Source organism: Rhinopithecus bieti, unplaced genomic scaffold (genome assembly GCF_001698545.2).
Source record: "Rhinopithecus bieti isolate Rb0 unplaced genomic scaffold, ASM169854v2 scaffold_13207, whole genome shotgun sequence".
Classification (NCBI taxonomy): domain Eukaryota; kingdom Metazoa; phylum Chordata; class Mammalia; order Primates; family Cercopithecidae; genus Rhinopithecus; species Rhinopithecus bieti.
In genome coordinates this window covers 5,582,844-5,607,302 of record NW_016807866.1, presented here as the reverse complement: position 1 = coordinate 5,607,302, position 24,459 = coordinate 5,582,844, and the positions used below count along the sequence as shown (strand labels likewise).

At 47.2% G+C, this 24,459-nt stretch overlaps 1 protein-coding gene across 2 annotated transcripts in view; it reads right to left on the bottom strand.

Moving 5' to 3' along the window:
- The window catches only part of DOP1B (DOP1 leucine zipper like protein B), a 122,853-nt gene that overhangs the window by 68,305 nt on the left and 30,089 nt on the right, over window positions 1–24,459 (bottom strand). For both annotated transcript variants that reach the window (XR_001887647.1, XM_017883968.1), the window contains exons 3-9: window positions 15,761–15,942; window positions 15,194–15,364; window positions 6,275–6,464; window positions 3,680–3,778; window positions 3,236–3,359; window positions 471–580; window positions 109–223 (exon numbers count right to left, since the gene is read on the bottom strand). Coding sequence is in view for 1 of the 2 variants with exons in the window: in XM_017883968.1 (XP_017739457.1) it covers window positions 109–223; window positions 471–580; window positions 3,236–3,359; window positions 3,680–3,778; window positions 6,275–6,464; window positions 15,194–15,364; window positions 15,761–15,942 (991 nt within the window). In the remaining variant the exon portion in view is untranslated. The remainder of the gene's footprint in view (window positions 1–108; window positions 224–470; window positions 581–3,235; window positions 3,360–3,679; window positions 3,779–6,274; window positions 6,465–15,193; window positions 15,365–15,760; window positions 15,943–24,459) is intronic.

The following is a 24,459-nucleotide window of genomic DNA, read 5'->3' as shown; positions in this document are numbered from 1 at the left end:
TAAATTACATTCAAAATAACACTTTGGTTGTATCTCACCGTGTTGTATGTCCCTGAAAACAGGTAATCTGTATTCGGCATAGGATTATAGCAGCATTTCTAACATTACCTATCTCTGGCTTGTCAAGGAGACTGATGAGGACGCGAAAAGGCTTCAGGTACGCATGATGGCGTTCCTCCACGTCGGCATCTATGAACTTCTGATGCAATATCTCAGCCAGACCCTATTTATTTTAAAAAAGCCATATATTAGAATATCGTATATCATAAAGTTATATTACTGGCTATTTTAATTGTTAAATACTCTGGGACAGAAGGCAAACCAGTCACCCAGCATGCAACAAATACACTGCAGTTCCCCAAACCAGGGGCCAAGGAATGTGCTCACTGCCTGCGTGGAAGCCTCCCAAAGAAATCCACTGGAGAATCGTCACCAGGGATGCCCTGAACTTTCCAGAAATGCTCCTTTACCTCAACTAAAAGATCCTTGGAGTATTTTTCAAAAAAATAAGACGATTGATCTTCATAAGAATTTGAGATTTCAGATTCTGGCACAACAGTATTTCCTTTAATGTCTGAGCCTATAAAAGAACAAGCGCCAAGCTGTAAAGAGAGCTATGTTTTTAAAGGACATCATATTGTGCAAAAGTCTCACGCTCCAATATTTTTAAAAATATATTCCTCTGACAGAAAACCAAAATCAGATCCAGAAAGACCAAGTCAGATTTTCTTCTTCTGACAGGGGTGTGGCTAATGATCAGACAGGCAGAATTCCATCTCAATGGGTATCAATTTAGTTTGTTCTAAGAATTCATCCTGTTGGCCAGGCGCGTGGCTCATGTCTGTCATCCCAGTACTTTGGGAGGCCGAGGCGGGCGGATCACCTGAGGTCAGGAGTTGGAAATCAGCCTAGCCAACATGATGAAACCCCATCTCTACTAAAAATACAAAAAAAATTAGCTGAGTGTGGTGGTGCACACCTGTAATCCCACCTACTTGGGAGGCTGAGGCAGGAGAATCACTTGTATTTTTTAGTAGAGATGGGGTTTCACCATGTTGGCCATGCTGGTCTTGAACTCCTGACCGTAGGTGATCCACCTGCCTCGGCCTCCCAAAGTGCTGGGATTTTACATGCATGAGCCACCAGGCCTGGCTGAGGATCATTTTTTAAAACCAGTGTTTTTTTGTCCAGCATTATGTGAGATCAAGGTATTCTCATGCACATGCCCCCAGTAGCTGGAGTCTTGGATAATTCTGCGAGATTCTCAGGGCAAGGAAGTGCATCCTCATGGTACGGGCAAAGAATATGGGGCTCCTGGAGCCGCAACTGAGTGAATCAGAGCTGGCGCTGTGGTCAGGCCCAGTGTCCTCCATATAGCATATCAAGTCCCGTAAGAGCAGAGCTGTGCATTTAACAAAATCATCCTTTACATACAAGTCCTTAAAGAGCCGATAAATAGTCTCTTAAAATCCTTAGTAAGCTTCCATGCAATGACTCTTTTTTTTTTTTTGAGACGGAGTCTCACTCTGTCGCCCGGGCTGGAGTGCAGTGGCCGGATCTCAGCTCACTGCAAGCTCCGCCTCCCGGGTTCACGCCATTCTCCTGCCTCAGCCTCCCGAGTAGCTGGGACTACAGGCGCCCGCCACCTCACCCGGCTAGTTTTTTGTATTTTTTAGTAGAGACGGGGTTTCACAGTGTTAGCCAGGATGGTCTCGATCTCCTGACCTCATGATCCACCCGTCTCGGCCTCCCAAAGTGCTGGGATTACAGGCTTGAGCCACCGCGCCCGGCCGCAACGACTCTTAAAAGTTTTATAACTAGGGAGAGGAGAAGGAAGAAGGACTGAAGAGGACTTCTTGACTTTGGTAAGATCTTTGGTACAGATCTTTGATAAGATCTGAATGCTAGGCTGAGTGCGGTGGCAAGTAATCCCAGCACTTTGGGAGGTAGAGATGGGCAGATCGCCTGAGGTCAGGAGTCCAAGACCCAGCCTGACCCAAAAGGTGAAACCCATCTCTACTAAAAATACAAAAACGGCCGGGCACAGTGGCTTCCAAGCTTGTAATCCCCAGCCACTTTGGGAGGCGAGACGGCGGATCACAAGTCAGGGAGATCAAGACCGATCCTGGCTAACATGGTGAACACCCGTCACCCCCCCTCTACTAAAAAAAATTACAAAAAACTAGCCCGGGTGAGGGTGGCGGGCGCTGTAGTCCCAGCTACTCAGGAGGCTGAGGCAGGAGAATGGCGTTGGAACCTGGGAGGCGGAGCTGCAGTGAGCTGAGATACGGTCCACTGCACTCCGCCTGGCGAAAGAGCAAGACCAGTCATCAAAAAAAAAAAAAAAAAGAAAAAAAAATACAAAAACTACCCGGCCGGGGTGGTGGGTACCTGAAATCCCAGCTACTTGGGAGGCTGAGGCATGGGAATCACTTAAACCTGGGAGGCAGAGGTTGTAGTTAGCCCAGATTGCACCACTGCACTCCAGCCTGGGCAATGGAGTGAAACTCCATCTCAAAAAGGAAAAAAAAGATCTAAATGTTGAGAGTTAATCAGAGCTGTAAAGTCCTGTCACAATCGTTCTGCATACCACCTTTTCTTAGGTGCGTGAATATGGGACTTTAGAAAATTCATGAAGGTGTTATCTTTTAAGTTGCAATTTCCTAGACTCTGCCCCGGGAGGCCTTCCAACCAACAGTCAAGGGCCCTTTGCCAACAAATTTATAAGCAGTCCACACACTCTGACACACAGAAACATGGCCCTGGGGCTCTCGTGATCTCCAAAGTTATGCAAATGTCTCCCAAAACATTTCCACTTACACAAAACCTCCTCCTTTATTTACATATCTTCCACAGTATTTGTAAGTTTTCTCCATGATACACCCTCATTCCATGAAACTTCTCCATAGCAATAGGCTTCTACTTGAATAAGGTTTCGCTACCACGTGTTGGTGGTATTTCAAGCTCTTAAAATGGAATTCGGTTGGCATTTTAAAAATCCCACTTATTATTTTCCCTTTAAAAAAAAAAAAAAAAACAAAACAAAACTGCAAAATAACCAAGCTATGTGTAGGCAGCAGACCTCAACTGATCCGTGCCGTATTTAGTCATTGTGGTATCTTTCCATACTTCATGATTCAGAGATACATCACCAAGACCAAATCTCATTCCAGAAGTCAGCACTAAAAGGTTTCACATTAACTTTGACTTTAAAAGGGTGCATACTGCTCAGTACCTAGTAACCATGCGTACAGTCTTCTGTTCAGGGACATGTCCCTTCTCAGTAGTGTCTGGGTGGCAGCTGAGAGAATGCGCACGATGTCAGTTCTGAGGAGGGGAATGGCTCTCTCATTGGAATCCTATTAGAAGGACAGAGAAATTTACCACAAGGGAACGATAGGGGAGATGGCTGACTTTTGACATGTAGCCTTCCTTGCTGGTCTACAAAGCTCAATCTCAAAAAGGGCTGGTTCCTTACACATGACCTATGGAAAGAAGCTATTCAATACGTGCAATGAAAACGCTATCCTTGCAAAAACGAACAAGGACTTTTCACTGGCTACCAGCAAATAATGCCCATGAGTGGTTGAGCTGTCCTCTTAGGACAAAATTGCTTGAAATCTATATCCCACCCCTTGGGAAACACCAGTGACTTACCAGAAGAGTACAAATGACTTACCAGACAGGTATAAAACGGGAAGAAAAACAGAACGATTTCCAGATTATTTCTTTGCACAAGAACATTTGAGTCCAACAGGGAGGCACACAAAGATTTCACCTGTAAGTGATCAAATGATATGAGCATTTTCAGGCTACTTTTATGGTCATAAAATGAAAGGAACCTTTCCCGGGAATCTTGAAACTGTGTTATATCACTCAGAAGACAGCCAGAAGCCGCAGGTCAGGAGGGCGTGGGTTCTAGCTCTCGAGGCCGGCAGGCTGCGTGACATCAGAGAAGATGTTCAGCTGCAGACCTCACTGTTCCACGTGAGAGCCGGAGGGGTCTGAACCAGATGGCCAGGTTCTACGATCTCAAATTCTACGATCCCAGAAAGGATCCAACAGGAACCTCAGATTAAACTAAAGCTCTGAAGACACATGGGAAAATAATCCTGATAAATTCAGTAGATATTTTGAGTGTCTTTTCTGAATATAGATAGGTAGACTAGAGATGCATAAGAAATTAGAGCCACAGACAAATGCTCAGAGTTCAGAAGAGCAGAGCTCTTTCAACTGCAGAGAACAATGATGCTCCACAGGAAAGCGGGGCTTGAAGGACAGGAAGGAGCTACACTGAGACCACGAAGAAGGGCAGGAATCGAGAGCCAGTGGGACAGGAGGGAATGGCTGGGAGTAAAGGCACTGAGGCCAGGCCCGGTGGCAGTCGTGTGGCAGCGCAGGGCCTGCAGGGAAGAGTGAGGTGTCATGGCTGGGAGCAGATGGTTAGGCTGCTCTTGAGCTTGGACTATAGCTGTTGGCAATGGGAAGTCAGATTTTTTATTTTTTATTTTATTTTATTTTTGAGACAGCATCTCGCTCTGTCACCCAGGCTGGAGTGCAGTGGCACAATCTCGGCTCACTGCAAGCTCCGCCTCCCGGGTTCAAGCGATTCCTTTGTCTCAGCCTCCCAAGTAGTTGGGACTACAGGCGCCCATCACCACACCTGGCTCATTTTTGTATTCTTGGTAGAGACGGGGTTCCACCATGTTGGACAGGCTGGTCTTGAACTCTTGGCCTAAGGTGATCTACCCACCTCGGCCTCCCAAAGTGCTGGGATTACAGGTGTGAGCCACTGCGCCCAGGCTAATTTTTGTATTTTTAATAAATATGGGGTTTCACCATGTTGGCACGGCTGCTCTTGACCTCCTGACCTCAGGTGATTGACCTGCCTCCGGCTCCCAAAGTGCTGAGATTTACAGGCATGAGTCACCGCACCCAGCCGGGAAGTCAAACATTTTTAAAGCACAGGATACATATGAGCAAAGCTAGGCTTTGGAGAACCAAATCTCTTCGCAGTTGATAAGGACTAGATGGGGAGAGAGTAGGATGAGGATAAGCCAGTCAGATCCAAGAGTAAGAGATAAGCCAGAGCAAGGCCGAGGCGATGGAGAGAAAGAGACAAAGGGGATACTGACGGGGCAGGAAAGGGACACGTTCATTGGGATCTCCTGTGTCCTGATCATTGTGCGAGGCGCTTTTCATCCATTTTTCCACCTTGTCCTCAGAGAGACCCTGTGAGGCAGGTCTACAACCCCCATTGTGCAATGAGAAATGGACTCAGAGGGGTAATTTACACTCAGCTGCAGACCTTCTCACCTGTGAATTCAATCTAAACACTTTAAGATCAAAGTGTGGGAACACCACCAGGTAGCGAAAGATAGCAAGCCATAAAAACACAAGAGCCAGGTTTGGGGAAAAGAGACAAGGATTTGGGAGGTTAGCATTTCTAAGGGCACCAGAAGGGATGTCATTACCAGGGAAGAAAGCTTCCCTTGAAGGGCCTGGAGATGGATACCTGAGGAACCCCGATAATTCAGGTTTGAAAGCAGCCAACGGAGACAGGAGAGCAGGGGGAGGATGCTAAGGGAGGAGGGGGTTGCCACGTGTGAGTGGGCAGTGGCCCCTGTGACACAGGACAGGGGAAGGAGACAAAGACCTGAAAATGCAGCAGACCCTCTGCGTGCAGAGGCCTTCTGAGCGTCATGTGCAGCTAAGCACATTTCTGCAAAGCCAGGGGCAACCAGAAGGGACCTCTGAGGGTGTGAACACTTATTTGAATGTATAAATCTTAATGCCACTTTGGCAGGCCATGGTGGGTGGATCAGCTGCCAGGCAGGCAGTTCGAGACCATCCTGGCCAACATGGTGAAACCCCATCTCTACTAGAAACACAAAAATTAGCCTGGCATGGTGGCAGGTGCCTGTAATCCCAGCTACTCGGGAGGCTGAGAGAGAATTGCTTGAACCTGGGAGGTAAAGGTTGCAGCGAGTCGAGGTTGTGCCACTGCACCCCAGCCTGGGCGACAGAGCGAGACTCTCTCTCAAAACAAAAAAACAAAACAACAACAAAAACTTAATACGTATGTTAAAAAAGCCACCACCATCCTCAACTGCACGAGGCCTCCTTCTCGCCTTGCTCAGCCGTTCATTACCCAGACTCAAGCTTGGTGCACTTTCCTAGATGTCCCTTTGTAGCTTCAGTGACAACCTGCCCATGAGGATGCTGTGCCCACGTGTCACCCCTCCCCATGCCCCGTGAGGAGCACAGCACTCACCGTGAGTTGGTGATCGGTCCCTAGCATGTACTTCTGCTCCTGGCCAGGGGCGTCCCTGCTGATGTGGCTCACCACGAAGACTGAGGCGGGGAGGCGGATGGACGGGCTGGCCAGGACGCTCCCCCAGAGGGCGGTGTAAAACACCTCTTTGCCAACCACCAGCGATAGTCTCAGGAGCAGAGTGTCCGTTCTGTTGATGACAGAGGAGAGGGTTCAAGGGCTCGCCCCGTCTTCCTGAGTCCTGCTGCACACCGCTCTGTGAAAGCTGCATGAAGAACCGCAGTGGATTCGTCTGGCTGGGGAAGCCCCACCTTCCTCACCGCCAGGAGCCGCTGCCATCTCTCACCCTGCTGTGTGTGTCCACCTGCTGGCTGTCACACTGACCCTGGATTTGCTAAAACCAATGTCACTAGGCAGCACGGTGTCCTGGCCAATGGCAAGTGTCTAAGCAGTCATGCGTGGCGGGGCAGAGACCCATCTCTACCCCGGCCGCGCCACAGATGCCGAGGTGCTCACAGAAGGGGGGTTCCACCATAAGAGGGATGGGCAGGCCAGCCACTTCACGGAAAAGCAGAAGCCATTCGTGTATCAAAAACAAGGATATGCCGAGGACACTGATGACTTAAGCAATTAGATGCCACCAACCTGAGCACAGGCAAAAATGTGCCAAGTGACATCTGCCTTTAGAAATGCTAGAGGCAAATCTGCCTGGGGCTTCCCACGACCCTGCAAATTCCATCAGTTTCCTTTCAGTCTGCCCACAGCACCTGCATGTGCTGACGCCTGCTCCCAGGCGCTCTTGTGCTGAGGCCGGGCATCGTTCGCACCTGCATGTGCTGACGCCCGCTCCCAGGCGCTCTTGTGCTGAGGCGGGGCATTGTTCGCACCTGCATGTGCTGACTCCTGCTCCCAGGTGTTCTTGCGCTGAGGCTGGGCATTTGTTCGCCTCTCATCTTTACCTAGGTCTCCCATGATACAAAGTCAGCACCTTCTCACGCATCCTTTAAGAGAAGCAGCATCACCAGTGGATCAGGGCTCGTTTTTCCACTGACACTGACCAAGGCCAGACCTGTGTCTGTTCGGTGGTGTCCCTGCAGCTGACTGCGGCCCCTTCCCTGTCCACAGTGCACACAACCTGCAGGCTGGGTGACAGCATCTACCAGTAAAGCAGCAGAGGCACATTCCCCCTCAGGGATTTCGCCCCACGAAGGACCTGACTCATTACCTGAAAGGATTCAGTTTCTCACATGCTTCCCATCCTCAAAGACCACAGAAAACAAAGAAAAAGCAACCCAGTGGAACATGTTGGTTCACCCAGCTCGCCAGAGTGGGCCCTCCCGTGTCCAGATCCCGGCTGGGATGTCTCCTAGCTGCAGGACCTCGGACAAGTCTAACATCTGTGCAGGCCCGTGCTCAGCTAAAACACAGGAAGGTAGCCTCGACCCCGTGGAGATGTTGTGAGAATGAAGTGAGAGTCCCCTCGGAAAACAAACAAACAAACAAACAGTTTGGCTTGGTGCGGTGGCTCACACCTGTAATCCTAGCACTTTGGGAGGCTGAGGTGAGTGGATCACCTGAGGTCAGGAGTTTGAGACCAATCTGGACAACATGGTGAAATCTCATCTCTACTAAAAATACAAAAATTAGCTGGGCATGGTGGCAGGTGCCTGTAATCCCAGCTACTGGGGAGGCTGAGGCAGGAGAATTGCTCAAAGTCGGAAGGTGGAGGTTGCAGTGAGCCAAGATGGCGTCACTGCACTCCAGCCTGGGCGACAGAGTGAGGGGAAAAAAAAAAAAAAAAACTCAGCCCAGGAGAACAGACCCAATGCTTGGGCCATGCCCCCTGCAATTACTAGTAGGTCCGCTCTGTTTGCTGTCACAGCCCCAGTGCGTATTTGAGCATATGACTCCAGGTTGGCACTCGAAAAATCCCTCAGATAATTTTTTTGTATTTCCTTCAAAAAAAGTACCATCATGTTATATTAAAAATGCATTTTGTTCTCCTTAAAATTAGCCTGAACTTTTTGGAGTCTTGTAAAATATCGTAGGAAATAATGCACGGTACCCTCTTCTTAGAAAAAATAAAATGAAGAGGCATAAGTAATGGCTAACTGTTCAGAAGAAGTACACAGGGCGATTTAGTGGCTGAGGTTATTGATTGGTCTTCTATTAAAGATTGAGTAAACAAATAGAGCTTGTCTTTGCCCCGCTCTGAAATCATCACAAATACTATAATGTACACGCCCTGGTGTCACAGTTCCCCTTTGCTTAGAACTGCATATTCCCAAAGTATGTTCCATGGAACACTGGCCACTAGAGATGTTCCACCGAAGAGGGGTTCCACTGTCAAAAAGCTTGGGAAATGTTATCTATGTTATCTCTTCAATATTCTGAAAACTGGCTTCTATAAAGCACATACATACACTTTTTTTTTTTTTTTTTTTTTTTTTTTTTTTTTTTTTTTTTTTAAAAAAGCTGCCTTTTTTTTTTTATTAAAAAAAAACTTTTTTTTTTTTTTTTTTTTTTTTTTTTTTTTTTTGGAGGCAGAGTTTCATTCTGTCACCCAGGCTGGAGTGCAGTAGTGCAATCACAGCTCACTGCAGCCCTGACCTCCTGGGCTCAAGCAATTTTCCCGCCTCAGCCTCTGAGTAGCTGGGATTACAGACCCATGCTGCCACACTGGGCTAAGTTTTGTATTGCAGGTGTAGACAGGGTTTCATCATGCTGCCCAGGCTGGTCTTGAACTTTTGGCTTTAACTGATCTGCCCTGCATGGCCTCTCAGTGCTGGGACTACAGGTGTGAGCCACTGTGCCCAGCCAGTTTTATTTTTTAAGTCTCATTTTATTCTTAAAAAAATGGATGCATGCTAACAATTTAAATGACACCACAGTAGAAACAACAGCAATTGTGACAAACCTTTGGTATGAGAGCAAAATAAGTGGGGTTAAAAATGAAATAACTTCCCATTCAACAAGAGTTCCTCTTATCATCTGGGTTGTTAAATTCCAATATTAGTGTGCAGTTTACAGTCTAGAACTCTGAACTTTTTTTTTTGAGATGGAGTTTTGCTCCTGTTGCCCAGGCTGGAGTGCAACGGCACGATCTTCGCTCACTGCAACCTCCACCTCCTGGGTTCAAGTGATTCTCCTGGCTTAGCCTCCTGAGTAGCTGGGATTACAGGCAGCTGCCACCATGCCTAATTTTTGTATTTTTTTGGTAGAGATGGGGTTTCACCATGTTGGCCAGGCTGGTCTTGAATACCTGACCTCGGGTAACCCACCCGCCTTGGCCTCCCAAAGTGCTGGGATTACAGGCATGAGCTACCACGCCCCGCTGGGAACCCTAAACTTTTAATTCAAAATCAACAAACAGGCCAGGCACGGTGGCTCATGCCTATAATCCCAGCACTTTGGGAGGCCAAGGCGGGTGGATCATTTGAGCTCAGGAGTTCAAGACCAGCCTGGTCAACATGGTAAAACCCTGTCTCTACTAAAAATATAAAAATTAGCTGGGCATGGTGGTCCGCACCTATAATCCCAGCTTCTTGTGAGGCTGAGGCAGGAGAATGGCTTGAACTTGGGAGGTGGAGGCTGCAGGGTGCCAAGATTGCACCGCTGCACTCCAGCCTGGGCGACAGAATGAGACTCTATCTCAAAAAAACAAAACAAAAACAAATACACAAAAAACCAAAAAACATTAAAAAATAAATAAAATAAAAAAACTTCCAAACCCCAAGTATTTCCATCCTTCCTAACTCATCCTGGCTTATGCTCTTTTATGCCTCCTGCAAACACAGCTCCTTCAAATGACACTGGCATGCTCCACTCTTCACAACTGAGAGCAGGTGAGTGGCATGGGCCGGGCACTGCTAACCCCAAGCACTCCACAACTTTGGTTCTGCAGCTGCTTGCCAAAAGGACAACCATGGAAAGCCAAGCTGTCACAAGACAGCACCGTCTTGGTACAATCATCTGAAACTGAAGAGGCAGGGCAGTGACAACAGTGCCCTGTACCGTAAACTGCAGGTCAGAAACAGGGCTAAAGAGGCGGTAAAGAAAAGTCTCGAACCAGCACAGATCATCATCAGAGTGTCTGAAACCAACCAAAAGAAATGTTGGTGCTCGGTGCGGTGGCTCATGCCGGTAATCCCAGCACTTTGGGAGGCTGAGGCAGGCGGATCACTTGAGGCCAGGAGTTCAAGACCAGCCTGGCCAACATGGTGAAACCCTGTCTCTACTAAAAATATGAAAATTAGCCAGGCGTCATGGTGCGTGCCTGTAGTCTCAGTTACTCGGGAGGCTGAGGGAGGAGAATCGCTTGTTTCCGAGAGGTAGTGGTTACAGTGAGCCAAGATTGTGCCACCGCACTCCCGCCTGGGCGACAGAGTGAGACCCTGTTTCAAAAAAAAAAAAAAAAAAAAAAAGATATGTCAGCCAAGTGGGGTAGCTCATGCCTGTAATCTCAGTGCTTTGGAAGGCTGAGGCCAGAGGATTGTTTGAGCCCTGGAGGCTGAGACTAGAGTGAGCTATAATCCTGCCACTGTACTCCAGCCTGGGTGCAGAGCAAGACCCTGGAATTCAATGTGATCTTGTGCGTCATGCACACTGCAAGTCCCCAGTAAAGGGTCCATTTGTTTTCTCTACAATAGGGGCCCTAAGAGGGTACGTCTTCCCCCTCACATGGTGACACTGTGGGTAACTGTAATGGGACAGGACATCATGGGAACCCTGCACCACGGCCTCCCTTATTAATGAGCTCCAAAAGAAAAACAGAAGAAAAGAAATGTCAATAAATATTTTTCAACTCTTTAAGTCAGGGTTTCTGAACTTCCACCCCATTGACATCTAGGGGCAGGTCTTTGCTGTGGGGCACCTGTGTGCACTGTAAAACGTTCAGCAGGCCCCTGGACTCTACCCACTAAATATCAGTAGCACCTTCCCCACCCCCAGTTGTGACAACCAAAAATGTCTCCAGATATTGTCAAATGTGTCCTGAGAGGCAAAATTACTACTAGATTAAGAGTTACTGGTTTAAATGGAAATATCTGGTCAGCTAGTTGTTGGCTTCTTAAAAACCATTTAAAACATTCAGCTCTCCTCATCTCCTTAGAAGAAGGTTTTAGTGCTTTCCCTGTTCTAATCTTGTTTTCTTAGTACAGCAAACAACAGCTATGTAGCTATTTCATGGGCACTTAAAAAAAAAAGAAAAAAAAAAGGATTTCTTACCGTAATAGGTTATCTGCAGACCCCAAAGGGTTAGAAAGCCAGGGTGGGTAATAGGTCCTAACAGGGGCCAAAAGTTTCATTTCTTATGGTTCACTAAAAACCACACACCAGGAACAGCCTCCACCTACATGAAACCTGTGAGTCACCCCAGCCTTCACCCGCTCAACCTAACTCACCACTTTGCAATTTCTACCCACGTGCTCATCATGATCCCCTACTGCACCCTCCCTTTCTGCTCTCTGCACATTTGTTGGGGTGTTTCACTCAATTCCCAAGCACTTTTTTTCTTTTATTTTTGAGATGGAGTCTTGCTCCGTTGCCCAGGCTGGAGTGCAGTGGTGCGATCTCAGCTCACTGCAACCTCCACTTCCTAGGTTCAAACGATTCTTCTGCCTCAGTCTTCCAAGTAGCTGGGATTACAGGTGCCTGTCACCACACCTGGCTACCCAAGAACTTTTGGGAACAGTTACCAAACTGTCTCAGACTAAAATGGACACGGCAACCAAAAAGTCTTACACAGTCACTTCAATTACTGTGGCTGCAACACTCTGGCTCAGAGATTACTGTATAGCCTTTCACCGGCATCCACCTTGCAGAGCTGATAACTAATCACTGCTGGGTGCCACACTGCATTTGGTTTTCTGTCACAGCTAAATCAATTCAGTGATTCATGACGCTTTACTTGGCTCTTGACATTGACATTGGTTCAATGTCAAGAAATCACAATATTTGGAAAAAAAATCAATGTTAAGCAACTTTAACAACTGTTCAAATGAACCTTCATTTATCAACTAAGAAAACAAACAGGCCGGGCGCGGTGGCTCAAGCCTGTAATCCCAGCACTTTGGGAGGCCGAGACGGGCGGATCACGAGGTCAGGAGATCGAGACCATCCTGGCTAACATGGTGAAAACCCGTCTCTACTAAAAAATACAAAAAAAATTAGCCAGGCGAGGTGGTGGGCGCCTGTAGTCCCAGCTGCTCGGGAGGCTGAGGCAGGAGAATGGCGTGAACCCGGGAGGCGGAGCTTGCAGTGAGCTGAGATCCGGCCACAGCACTCCAGCCTGGGCGGCAGAGCGAGACTCTGTCTCAAAAAAAAAAAAAAAAAAAGAAAACAAACAAAAACACTCCAACTATTTCCACTTCTAGTGTGATTCACACAGATTTAAAAGATCACAGTAAGCTTTAGGGAACTAATGTGTTCATCCGTCCAATGATGGAAAAATCACGTAGGACATATACTCACACATCTGTCATCAGAATAGAAACATAGCAGAACTTCTAGAAAGGGCCTGGGATTAGGAGTCCATTGGCATGGAGTCTGGTAATGTCCTCCAGCTGCCTCCTGTGTGACCTGGACGGCTCATTAACTCAACACACACTTACCAAGTCTCACCGTGTACCAGTCACAGGGCTTGGTGCTGGACTTAAAACTGCAACGAGACAGATTCTGCCTCCTAAGGTAGAAACTGGAAAGGTGGATTCTCCTCTGGGAAATGGAAAGCCAACACCTGGTCTACGTGAGAGCTTGAAATGGTTAAAGGGCAATGTTTTGGTTATATCTGTCAAGTCCTGATATACAGCTCATGAAATGCACCCTTGGCCACTTCCTGACTAACCCTTCAAACCATTCTGATTACTTGGTTTACTTGAGGCTGGGGAAGCTGTGCAAAGGGACCTGGATTGATTCCTGGGTTCCACTCCAGCCTCCTGCACCCTTCAGTCATAGCTAACACCACAGGAAAGGGTGACCTGACTAGGGCCTCCAGCACAGGAAAATGTGAGCAGTGCATTGTATAATCACATGGAAGCTTTTACAAGCACAAAAGTCACCAGTGACTGAACATGGGCTCTTAAAACAGGTCCCATTAACAGAGATGAATCACTGTGGCATCTCTCAGAAGAGTTAATAAGCTGGAAGTGAGTTCTTACTTTATAATTCTCCAGAAACAAAGGTCACTGTGTATACTCAATAGTTTTTTTTTTTTTTTTTGAGACATAGTCTTACTCTGTCATCCAGGCTGTAGTACACTGGTGCAATCTCGGCTGACTACAACCTTCGCCTCCCGGGCTCAAGCTATTCCCCTGCCTCAGCCTCCCAAATAGCTGGGATTACAGGTGCATGCCACCATGTCTAGTTAATTTTTTTGCATTTTTAGTAGATACAGGGTTTCACCATGTTGGCCAGGCTGGTCTTGAACTCCTGACCTCAAGTGACCCACCTGCTTTGGCCTCCCAAAGTACTGGGATTATAGGTGTGAGCCACCATGCCCAGCCATACTCAATAGTCTGAACAGATACACATTTTCTCCCATTTCTAAGCAGTGATTGCAAAAAAAAAAAAAAAAAAGACATGAGCTTTTGCGCATATGAGTGTTACAGATTTCTTCAAGGTGCAATTGAAATCTGTCAAGATATTCTGCTTCACATCACACTAAATTGCCTTTTCAAGCCCTGCCCTGGCTTTGCTTTTTAATTCAGAAGCAGCCTAATTTAATGGAAAGAAGAAGGACTTTAGAATCCGATACGGGATGGGCGCGGTGGCTCACGCCTGTAATCCAGGCACTTTGGAAGGCTAAGGTGGGCGGATCGCTTGTGGTCAGGAATTTGAGACCAGCCTGGCCACCACAGGGAAACCCCATCTCTACTAAAAATACAAATATTAGCTGGGCGTGGTGGCACACGCCTGTAATCCTGACTACTTGGGAGGCTGAGGTGGGAGAATCGCTTGAACCCAGGAGGCGGAGGTTGTAGCGAGCCAAGATCGCACCACTGCACTCCAGCCTAGGCGATAGAACACGATAGAACAAGACTCTGTCTCAAAAAAAAAAAGAATCCAATAGATACAGTGGAATAGTGGAATAGAATCCCAGCTCTGGGGCTCGCTGACTGTGCGAGTGGGAAACCTTCTTACCCTCTGACCCTCACCTGTAAATGGAGGTGACTCCTAGAGCAGAGGAATTCATCACACAATGTGATCATGTGTGTAAAGCACGCTCCAAGTGCCCGGGAAAGGGTCCATTCATTTCCTCCACACTAGGGGCCCTCAGAGGGTATGTCTTCCCCTCCACACATGGTGACTCCGCGGGTAACTCCGTAACGGGACAGGACATCATGGGAACCCTACACTACGGTCTCCCTTATTAATGAGCTACATTGCTCTCTGCATAAAGGATCTCATCACTCCAGGCTCGGGACTTCCCCTTTGGTAAAGAGACACAGAGAGATTCCTGGGAGGAACACGGCATTTTGAAATCACAACCACCAAGGAAACGTGAAAGAGCAACCCAACCTCCACACCTACTGCTGCTTGCCATGTCTCTGCACTTCCTTCCCCATGTCTTTTTTTTCTTTTTTTGAGACGGAGTCTCTGTTGCCCAGGCTGGAGTGCAGTGATGTGATCCCGGCTCACTGCAAGCTCCGCCTCCTGGGTTCCCGCCATTCTCCTGCCTCAGCCTCCCGAGTAGCTGGGACTACAGGCGCCAGCCACCTCGCCCAGCTAGCTTTTTTTGTATTTTTTAGTAGAGACAGGGTTTCACCGTGTTAGCCAGGATGGTCTCGAACTCCTGACCTTGTGATCCGCCCGTCTCGGCCTCCCAAAGTGCTGGGATTACAGGTGAGAGAGCCACCGCACCAGGCCCCTTCCCCATGTCTTATAAAGCAGTGGTGTAAACACAGCCTGGACAAGACGCACCTGTCAGAGATCTCGGAGCCTTCTTCGAGGCCGGGCAGCAGGCCGACGATGAAGGCCTGCAGACTGGGCAGGAGCAGCTTCTGCAGTGGGAGGAAGTACTTCTCGTACAGGGTGAGCAGCACCGGCCTCACCGACACCGCGGCATGTGCCAGGAGAGGAAACAACCCGTAGCTTCGAGAAAGAACGAGAGGGAACAGGGCAGAAATAAGATACCCAGTCAGAAGTCCCAGGTGACAAGCCAGCCAAGGGGAGTTTTCACAAGCAAACAGCTGGCCATTTAAATTGCTGGTTTCGATGTGTGTATGACATGAGATGGTCACAAAACACTGTTACGTAATGAGCTGGCAATGAAGCTGTCCGCACGTTCAGATCCTAAAGTTCCCTTATAGAAAAGTCAGGACAGATAGACTCTAGAAGGCACCCAGTGACGTCTCCTGATTATGGCTTTATGATTAATTGTTGCACACACAGCCCCACGCTTATTTTGCCTGTCATTTTCTCATCTTGTGAGCTGAAATACTGGTTACTTGGGTAATAAAAAGGAACACAGCAGAGAAGCAATCGTACCTGTACAGAAACAAGTCCTTGGCCAGCCATTTGGTCCCCACAATTTTAAAGATAATCTCGTAGGTTTCTAGGGCTTTTAAGTGCACACCACTGGGCAGGGCAGGATGCAAACACTGAGCTAATCTTTTGCTGATGAGGAGCCGTCTTGGCAACAAGGAGTACCTCAGGTTACTCTGAAGAGCCTGTCAAACGAGAAAAAAAACACATGAGGAAGAAGGCAGTGATATTTACAATGGAGAGTGAATCTGCTGAAGCCAGAGAGACTGCAGCCATGCCCTGGTGTGGCTGTCAAGAAAGAGATGTACTCAACAAGGGGGCAGAGGGACTGCGTGGCGAGAGTCCACAGCAGCTCTGGCAGCGCTGGAGATGAGGCAGGCACGACTTTCTTAGTACGTGGCCAGCTTCTCGGTCACACCTCGGAGCCCACGATGGGTGAGGGCCGTGTGCTTCTCTGTCTCAGGAAGCCATGAGTAGGGGCTCACCCAGAAGATATGGATTGGGATTAAAGGAGACCCTTCCAGGCTGTGACTCCTGACATTTCTACCAGTTGGAGATGGTGCTGGGAGGGACCCGTGTTCCCAGGAGGAAAACCGCACCACCCCACTGGCCTGGAGCAAGGGTTGTCCCGAGCTAGGCTTCCATAAGCAAGACACACGACATGTCTGCCGGAAAGCATCCCAGGGTGCTTGCTCTACCCAAGAGAAAAAGGTCCAGAGTGTGAACAGATCGATGCCATCCTTCATGGCATTGAGTAACCATGGGCAGAGTTCTGTGCGTGGGAGGCCCCTCATGGCTTAATCTTTTTTTTTTTTTTTTTTTTTTTTTTTTTTTTTTTTGAGACACAGTCTTGCTCTGTCACTCAGGCTGGAATGCAGTGGCGCGATCTCAGCTCACTGCAGCCTCTGCCTCCCAGGTTCAAGCAACTCTCCTGCCTCAGCCTCCCAAGTAGCTGGGACTATAGGAGAGTGCCATCACGCCTGACTAATTTTTTGTATTTGTAGTAGAGACAGGGTTTCACCGTGTTAGCCAGGATGGTGTCGATCTCCTGACCTCATGATCTACCCACCTCAGCTTCCCAAAGTGCTAAAATTACAGGTGTGATCTACTGCACCCGGCCGGCTTAATCTTTTAACAGAGTGTCTGATGTTATGGGGGAACGATCCGCATAAGTAGTTCATTTGCTCACACAAATATTTACTGAAAGCCTACAGGGTAAAGTTCACGCTTCTTTTTTTTTTTTTTTTTTGAGACGGAGTCTTGCTCTCTTCTCTCGCCCAGGCTGGAGTGCAATGGCATGATGTTGGCTCACTGAAACCTCCACCTCCTGTACCTCCTGGGTTCAAGCGATTCTCCTTTCTTAGCCTCCTGAGTAGCTGGGATTACAGGCACACACCACCACATCCAGCTACTTTTTGTATTTTTAGTAGAGATGGGGTTTCACCATGTTGGTCAGACTGGTCTTGAACTCCTGACCTCAAGGGATCCACCCGCCTCGGCCTCCCAAAGTGCTGGGATTACAGGCGTGAGCCACTGCGTCCAGCCAAGTTCACGCTTCTTAAAAGGTCATAAAGGCCTCCCAAGCACGGCTCCTGCCTGTTCTGCCTGCAACCTGTGGCTCCAGTCTGCCTTTCACTGCCCCTCGCCTAAATGCCCTTCCAGCCACCTTGCTAACTCTTCCTCACGTGTGATTTAGCTCAGTGCCCCCATCTCAGGGAGGCAGAACAGGCCTTCCCTCTGCAGTGCGAGGGCAGGGACTATCTTACTCTTCTCTGCTGTCTCCAGCACGTTGCACAGTGCCTAGAACAAAGCGGGCAGTCAGGAAGAGCATCTAAGACATGTGCAATGCCAGCTGCATTCCATCCACATCAGAATCGTGGGCTCTCGGCCTCATGACCGCAGGACCATGACAACTTTCCTGTTGTATGCAAAGACTACGATCCCACCTCTAAAACACACTCAGGTTATGTAGGACATAAAAGGAAGACAAGGAAAACAAGAATATTTTTCATCAGAGACCTGTGGTCTAAGTGAATTCTCAAATTCAATAAAACGACATCTTAAAAAAAAAAAAATCAGATATGGCCAGGTGCGGTGGCTCACACCTATAATGCCGGCACTTTGGGAGGCAGAGGTGGGTGGATCACAAGGTCAGGAGTTCAAGACCAGTCTGGCCAACATGATGAAACCCCGTCTCTACTAAAGATATAAAAAATTAGCCGGGCATGGTGGTGAGCGCCTATAATCCCAGCTACTCGGGAGGCTGAGGCAGGAGAATCACTTGAACCCAGGAGGTGGAGGTTGCAGTGAGCCAAGATTGCACCATTGTACTCCAGCCTGGGCGACAGGGTGAGATTCTATCTCAAAAAAAGAAAAAAAAAAAAAAAAGAGAGAGAGAGAGAGAGAGAGAGAAATGCAGCAAGAGCAAAGGCAATGAGCCAACTGGACTTAGAAAAATGAAAAGATGCCTTTCCTTTGTGATAAGAAAAATAAAATTAGTATTATAGTGAAATATCATTTTCTTCACCTGTCAGAGTGAGGTAAGCTTGACTCAAGCATATAGGTTCCAGCATAGAGCAGAGTGATCTAGAGATCAGGAACAAAGCTAATCAAAACCAGGTCTGGATTTGGCCAGACAGAACTTGCTAGACTGCTCCTTGGAGCTGTCATCACACAGAGATTGAGTGTTTACACACTCCACATGGAGGCTCGCACTTAACAAATGCTTCAAAACTAAGACTAAACAAACCAATAAACAAAACTGAGGCTATTACTAATGCCTGGTCTAAGTATGCAAGCTTGGGCACCAGAGCCTCCCATTCCAGTTTCACAATTTGCTGGTTGGGCAAATTACCTTTCTGGGCTGCAGTTTCATCTGTAAAAATGAGGACCGTGATACCTCACGAAGTTACAAGCATAAAGAGATACGATGTGTAAGGAATTTAGCATAGTGCCCAGCACAAAGCAAGCAATTCACACACATGACCTCTTATTATAATGACAAATTGAAAAATAAGCAGAAGATTTAAAGAAGGAGACAAAATGCATTGTCTTTTAGGAGAATCAGTTGAAACCCAGTTGTTTACTAGTGATATCCTTTATCGTTAACAAAAGCAACAAGGGCATTAATTAGAGAAATTGAGAAAAATATAGTATTAGAAAAGAAACTGTTGTATGTTTGATGGTGAGATCAACTGCAGGTCCAAAATATGGCGAGAATTTTAACAGATGCTGAAGTCATGGAAGAAATCTGCATGTAAGAGGTACAGCTGATGAACCTAAAATATCCTTTTAAGATGACACAAAAAAGATAAATAATAATAATAGTAATAATATTTAACATTAAAAGGAGATAAGGTATTATTTCGTAAAAGACACAGTGAATTTTTTTTTTTTTTTGAGACCGAGTCTCACTCTGTTGCCCAGGCTGGAGTACAGTGTTGAGATCTCGGCTCACTGCAACCTTCGCCTCCCAGGTTCAAACGATTCTCTTGCCTCAGCCTCCTGAGTAGCTGAGATTACAGGCACCCACCACCACGTCCAGCTAATTTTTGTATTTTTAGTAGAGATAGGGTTTCACCATGTTGGCCAGGCTGGTCTCAAACTCCTGACCTCAAGTAATCTGCTCGCCTTGGCCTCCCAAAATGCTGAGATTACAGGTGTGAGCCACCACGCCCAGCCGACATGGTGAAAAGTGTCTAAAGAAACAATCTGCCTCCAGACACAAGACTGGAGATTAGAATCAACCAAGTGAAAATGCTTTCCATTTAATAGATTTGAAGCACTTTTGGAAACAAAAGGTTACTCACTCTAGTCCCCTAGACAGAACTCCCTTGTCCCCCCGTGTAGACTTAATCCATGCAGAAAATAGGGTGGTGAATCCTATTGAAAAATATCTTCCGCATCTATTAGAAGGACCAAAATCCAGAACACTGGCACCACCGAATGCTGGTGAGGATGTGGAGCAACAGGAACTCTCATTCATCGCTGATGGGAATGCAAAACGGTGCAGCCACTTTGGAAGACAGTTAGCAGTTCCTTACAAAACTAAACGTGCTCTTCCCAAATGGTCTAGTAATCATGCTTGCTGGCATTTACCCAAAGAAGCTGGAGATCGATGGTAGGGTACAATACAAATGTACTTAATACCACTGAACTGTGCACTTAAAAATGGTTAAAATAGGCCGGCGCGGTGGCTCAAGCCTGTAATCCCAGCACTTTGGGAGGCTGAGATGGGCGGATCACGAGGTCAGGAGATCGAGACCATCCTGGCTAACACGGTGAAACCCCATCTCTACTAAAAAATACAAAAAACTAGCCGGGCAAGGTGGCGGGTGCCTGTAGTCCCAGCTACTCCGGAGGCTGAGGCAGGAGAATGGTGTAAACCCAGGAGGCAGAGCTTGCAGTGAGCTGAGATCCGGCCACTGCACTCCAGCCCGGGCGACAGAGCAAGACTCCGTCTCAAAAAAAAAAAAAAAAAAAATTGGTTAAAATGGTCAACTTCAGGCTATGTGTATTTTACCACAATAGCATAAAGAGAAAAGAAATAATGCTGTTTCATGGCAACTGCTCTTGCTGGCTAAGGCTGCAAGAGCCACGAACTCTTTTTTTTTGAGATGGAGTCTTACTCTGTTGCCAGGCTGGAGTGCAATGGCGTGATCTTGGCTCACTGCAACATCCACCTTCTGGGTTCAAGCGATTCTCCTGCCTCCGCCTCCCAAGTAGCTAGGATTACAAGCACATGCCACCATGCCCAGCTAATTTTTGTATTTTTAGTAGAGACGGGGTTTCACTATGTTGGCCAGATTGGTCTCGAACTCCTGACCTCAAGTGATTCACCTGCCTTGGCCTCCCAAAGTGTTAGGATTACAAGCATGAGCCACGACGCCCGGCCTAGCCATGAACTCTTGAGTGACGCTTGGACGCCAGCCCCTCCTGGACTGAACTGACCAGAGAACAATGGCACTCATTTCAGCAAATCCTGAGGCAGCCCAGGGATTTGGTCCAGCTCTCCTGAGAGTGAGCTTTCAATCTTTAATTAGCACAATAACCACCTTCTAGGGCTTGCAAACTCCTGATTTCCTCTTCAGGGTGTGTGTGTGGGTATGTGTTTTTTTTCTGGCTTGTTTTTAAAGTTCTAGTGCGGTTTGTCTTATTCTCTGACAGCGTCTTCACCCTTTGCCCAACAACACACTTCAGCTCCCATTTGGCAACGTAGCTGACACTATGACCCACTAGCCACGGCTAGAAAAACTCCAAGATAAGAAGTATTTGGATGCCAAGAAGGAAGACCTGCTCTCAAATTCCCTCTAACTCTCATCTAGGAGGAGAACCATACAGAGCTCCTGACCTCATGGATGGTCTTGGTGACCTTTCCTTCTTTGAGCTAAAACTGGGCCACGTGTCACTCTCATCCCTCTCCCAGCAGGCCCTGGGCTGCCAAGACTCGAATCACAGCACAAATTGGGTGTGCCACCCTCACACTACCTTTCTCATCTCCATCCTCCATCCAGGCTTTGCCAAGAACCTTCTCCAGCAAGAAAAGCTCGGCAAACATTTCCGGGACAGTTTCACTGTCCAGAAACCCAAACTGGCTGGCCAGTAAGCTTAATATATGTATCATATGAGAAACGTTCTTCTGCAACTGTAGAATAAATATCACAGAGAAACAGCTGAACTGAGGCCAGGCGCAATGGCTCACGCCTGTAATCCCAGCACTCTGGGAGGCTGAGGTGGGCAGATCACTTGAGGTCAGGAGTTTGATATCAGCCTGGGCAACATGGTGAAACCCTGTCCCTACTAAAAATACAAAAATTAGCCAGGTGTAGTAGCACGCACCTGTAATCTCAGATACTCAGGAGACTGAGGTAGGAGGATCACTTGAACCCGGGAGGCAGAGGTTGCAGTGAGTTGAGATTGCGCCACTACACTCCAGCCTGGGTGAGAGAGTGAGACTCCATCTCGAAAAAAAAAAAAAGAGATGAACTGGCCAGGAAAAATGGCCATGTTTTCAAAATCACTTTAAATTTCATTAATTTATTTATTTAGAGACAGAGTCTCACTCTGTCCCCAAGTGCTGGAGTGCAGTAGTGCAATCTCAGCTTACTGCAACCTCCACCTCCTGGGTTCAAGAGATTCTCCTGCCTCAGTCTCCTAAGTAGCTGGGATTACAGGCGCCCACCACCATGCCCAGCTAATTTTTTTTTTTTTTTGTATTTTTAGTACAGACGGGGTTTCACCATGTTGGCTAGGCTGGTCTTGAACTCCTGACCTCAGACAATCTACCTGCCTCAGCCTCCCAAAGTGCTGGGATTAAAGGTGTAAGCCACTGTGCCCAACCCAAAACCTATTTTTTTTTTTTTTTTGGAGACAGAGTTTCTCTCTGTCACCCAGGATGGAGTGCAGTAGTGCGATCTTGGCTCACTGCAACCTCTGCCTCCCAGGTTCCAGCAATTCTTCTGCCTCAGTCTCCCGAGTAGCTGGGACTACAGGCGCGCGCAACCATGCCTGGCTAACTTTTGTATTTTTTAGTAGAGACAGGGTTTCACCATATTGACCAGGCTGGTCTCGAACTCTTGAATTCATGGTCCACCCATTTCAGCCTCCCAAAATGCTGGGATTACAGGCGTGAGCCATTGTGCCCAACCCAAAATCACTTTTTTATTTTTTTTGAGACGGAGTCTCGCTTTGTCACTCAGGCTGGAGTGCAGTGGTGCGAACTTGGCTCACTGCAACCTCTGCCTCCCAGGTTCCAGCGATTCTCCTGCCTCAGTCTCCTGAGTAGCTGGGACTACAGGTGCGTGCCACCACACCTGACTAATTTTTGTATTTTTTAGTAGATACAGTGTTTCACCATATTGGCCAGGCTGGTCTCGAATTCCTGACCTCGTGATCCACCCGTCTCGGCCTCCCAAAGTGCTGGGATTACAGGTGTGAGTCACTGCACTCGGCCTTCAAAATCACTTTTTAAAGTGAAAAAAAAAAAGGAGAAACTGATTAAACAGGAAATTAAACTTTCTTATTGATTTCACTCAGGAACTATACTGTTCTAAAAGCATTCCTTGAGATATAATTAGGACATAATTATAGTATTTTTGACCTCATTATATTCATAGGCTCAGTAGGCTGGCCTTAAAATACTAAAATGTAAATATAAAGTATGTTTGAAAAAAAAGATTCAAACTACATCCAAGCTTAATAGAAATCAGGAAGTGTCGCCATTGCTCCACCCAAGAAGGTATCTTTGTTTTCCTTTGACTTTACACAAACTGACAGTATGACAGTCCCCAGGACACGGCATGATTTAGAAGCATTCTGTGTAGGCCACATGATGAAAAATTCCAGAAGGCTACACCATGGATATAAAAGTTAATATGCTTAAAAATGGTTAAGATGGTAAATTTTATGTTATATGTATTTTACCACAATTTACAATGTTTATATGTATTTTACCAAATTTAAAATACTTTTAAAAAGGAGTAATTGAACCATATGGGCGGGGAGGGGAGAGAATTACGTTTTATTTTTAAAACGCTTTATTTAGCCTGTAAAATAAAAATGCGAAATGTTTCCTTTAAAAGTTCCTAGAAGAGATAGTCACCCTACTGTTGCACAGAGTACAATGCTGACTTCAGAACGCCAGATGTCTTTGTCTAGAAAGACATGTAAGTTAGCCAATGTAAAAGCACGTCTCCCATCAAGCGAACGAGGAGCTAGATTTTTCACGGTGAAACACTGACATGTCTTCCTTATGGAAGTCAAGCATCTTTATAAGGGTGTTCTTTTCATGCCACTGAAAGGAAGCTGCACAGTGGCACCGTGAGTCAGGGAGGCCAGGTGGCACGGGCTCGAACCCTCAGTGAAGCACTTGCCAGGGGGCACTGTTAGTGCCCTTTAGACAGGACGAAAATGGAACAGACGCAGAGCAGTAACAAACCAGCACTTGGCCGCAACTTCCCAAGTGCTCACGGTGTGGCATTCCCCCTTGCCTGAAATGGCATGACCCGCTTGCTTTGCCAGCTTGAGGGAGTGGTGGTGGCAAGAGATAAGCTGGAAAACAGGCACAAGGCAAGGCTGTCGAGAGCCATCTCAGGGAGTCAGGGTTCCACAGGTAACCAGTGAGACCAGCTTTTGTTGAACTGGGAGAGCAATGCTGCTATAACTCCTATGTAAACAAGGAGCTTCCTTCTCCGAAAGGTCACAGCTGAAATATCATTGTGTTCTATTTACCTAAGTCAGCTGAACCCTAACAGGGCCATGCATGCGATTAATCAGCTCTCAGCATGAGTTATGACATCCACATCTCCAAATCCCAGCTTCCAATAAAGCTGCTAGCAAGGAATGGGTCACTCAGGCTAACTCCATCTTCTGCATCAGGTAAGGAGACACATTAGAATATGCATTTTTTTCCTTTTAAAATGTTCTTAAAATACTATGCTGCTTGAGTAGGAGTAGAACTGAAGGCTGAGTGTATCACCTACTAGAGATTTTAAAAGCATGTTCAGAAAAAAAAGAGGCAGGCCAGGTGCAGTGGCTTATGCCTATAATCCCAGCACTTTGGGAGGCCAAGGCGGGTGAACTGCTTCAGTCCAAGAGTTGAAGACCAACAACATGGCAAAACCCTGTCTCTACAAAAAAATACAAAAATTAGCTGGGCATGGTGATGTGCACCTGTAGTCCTAGCTACTCTGGAGGCTGAGGCA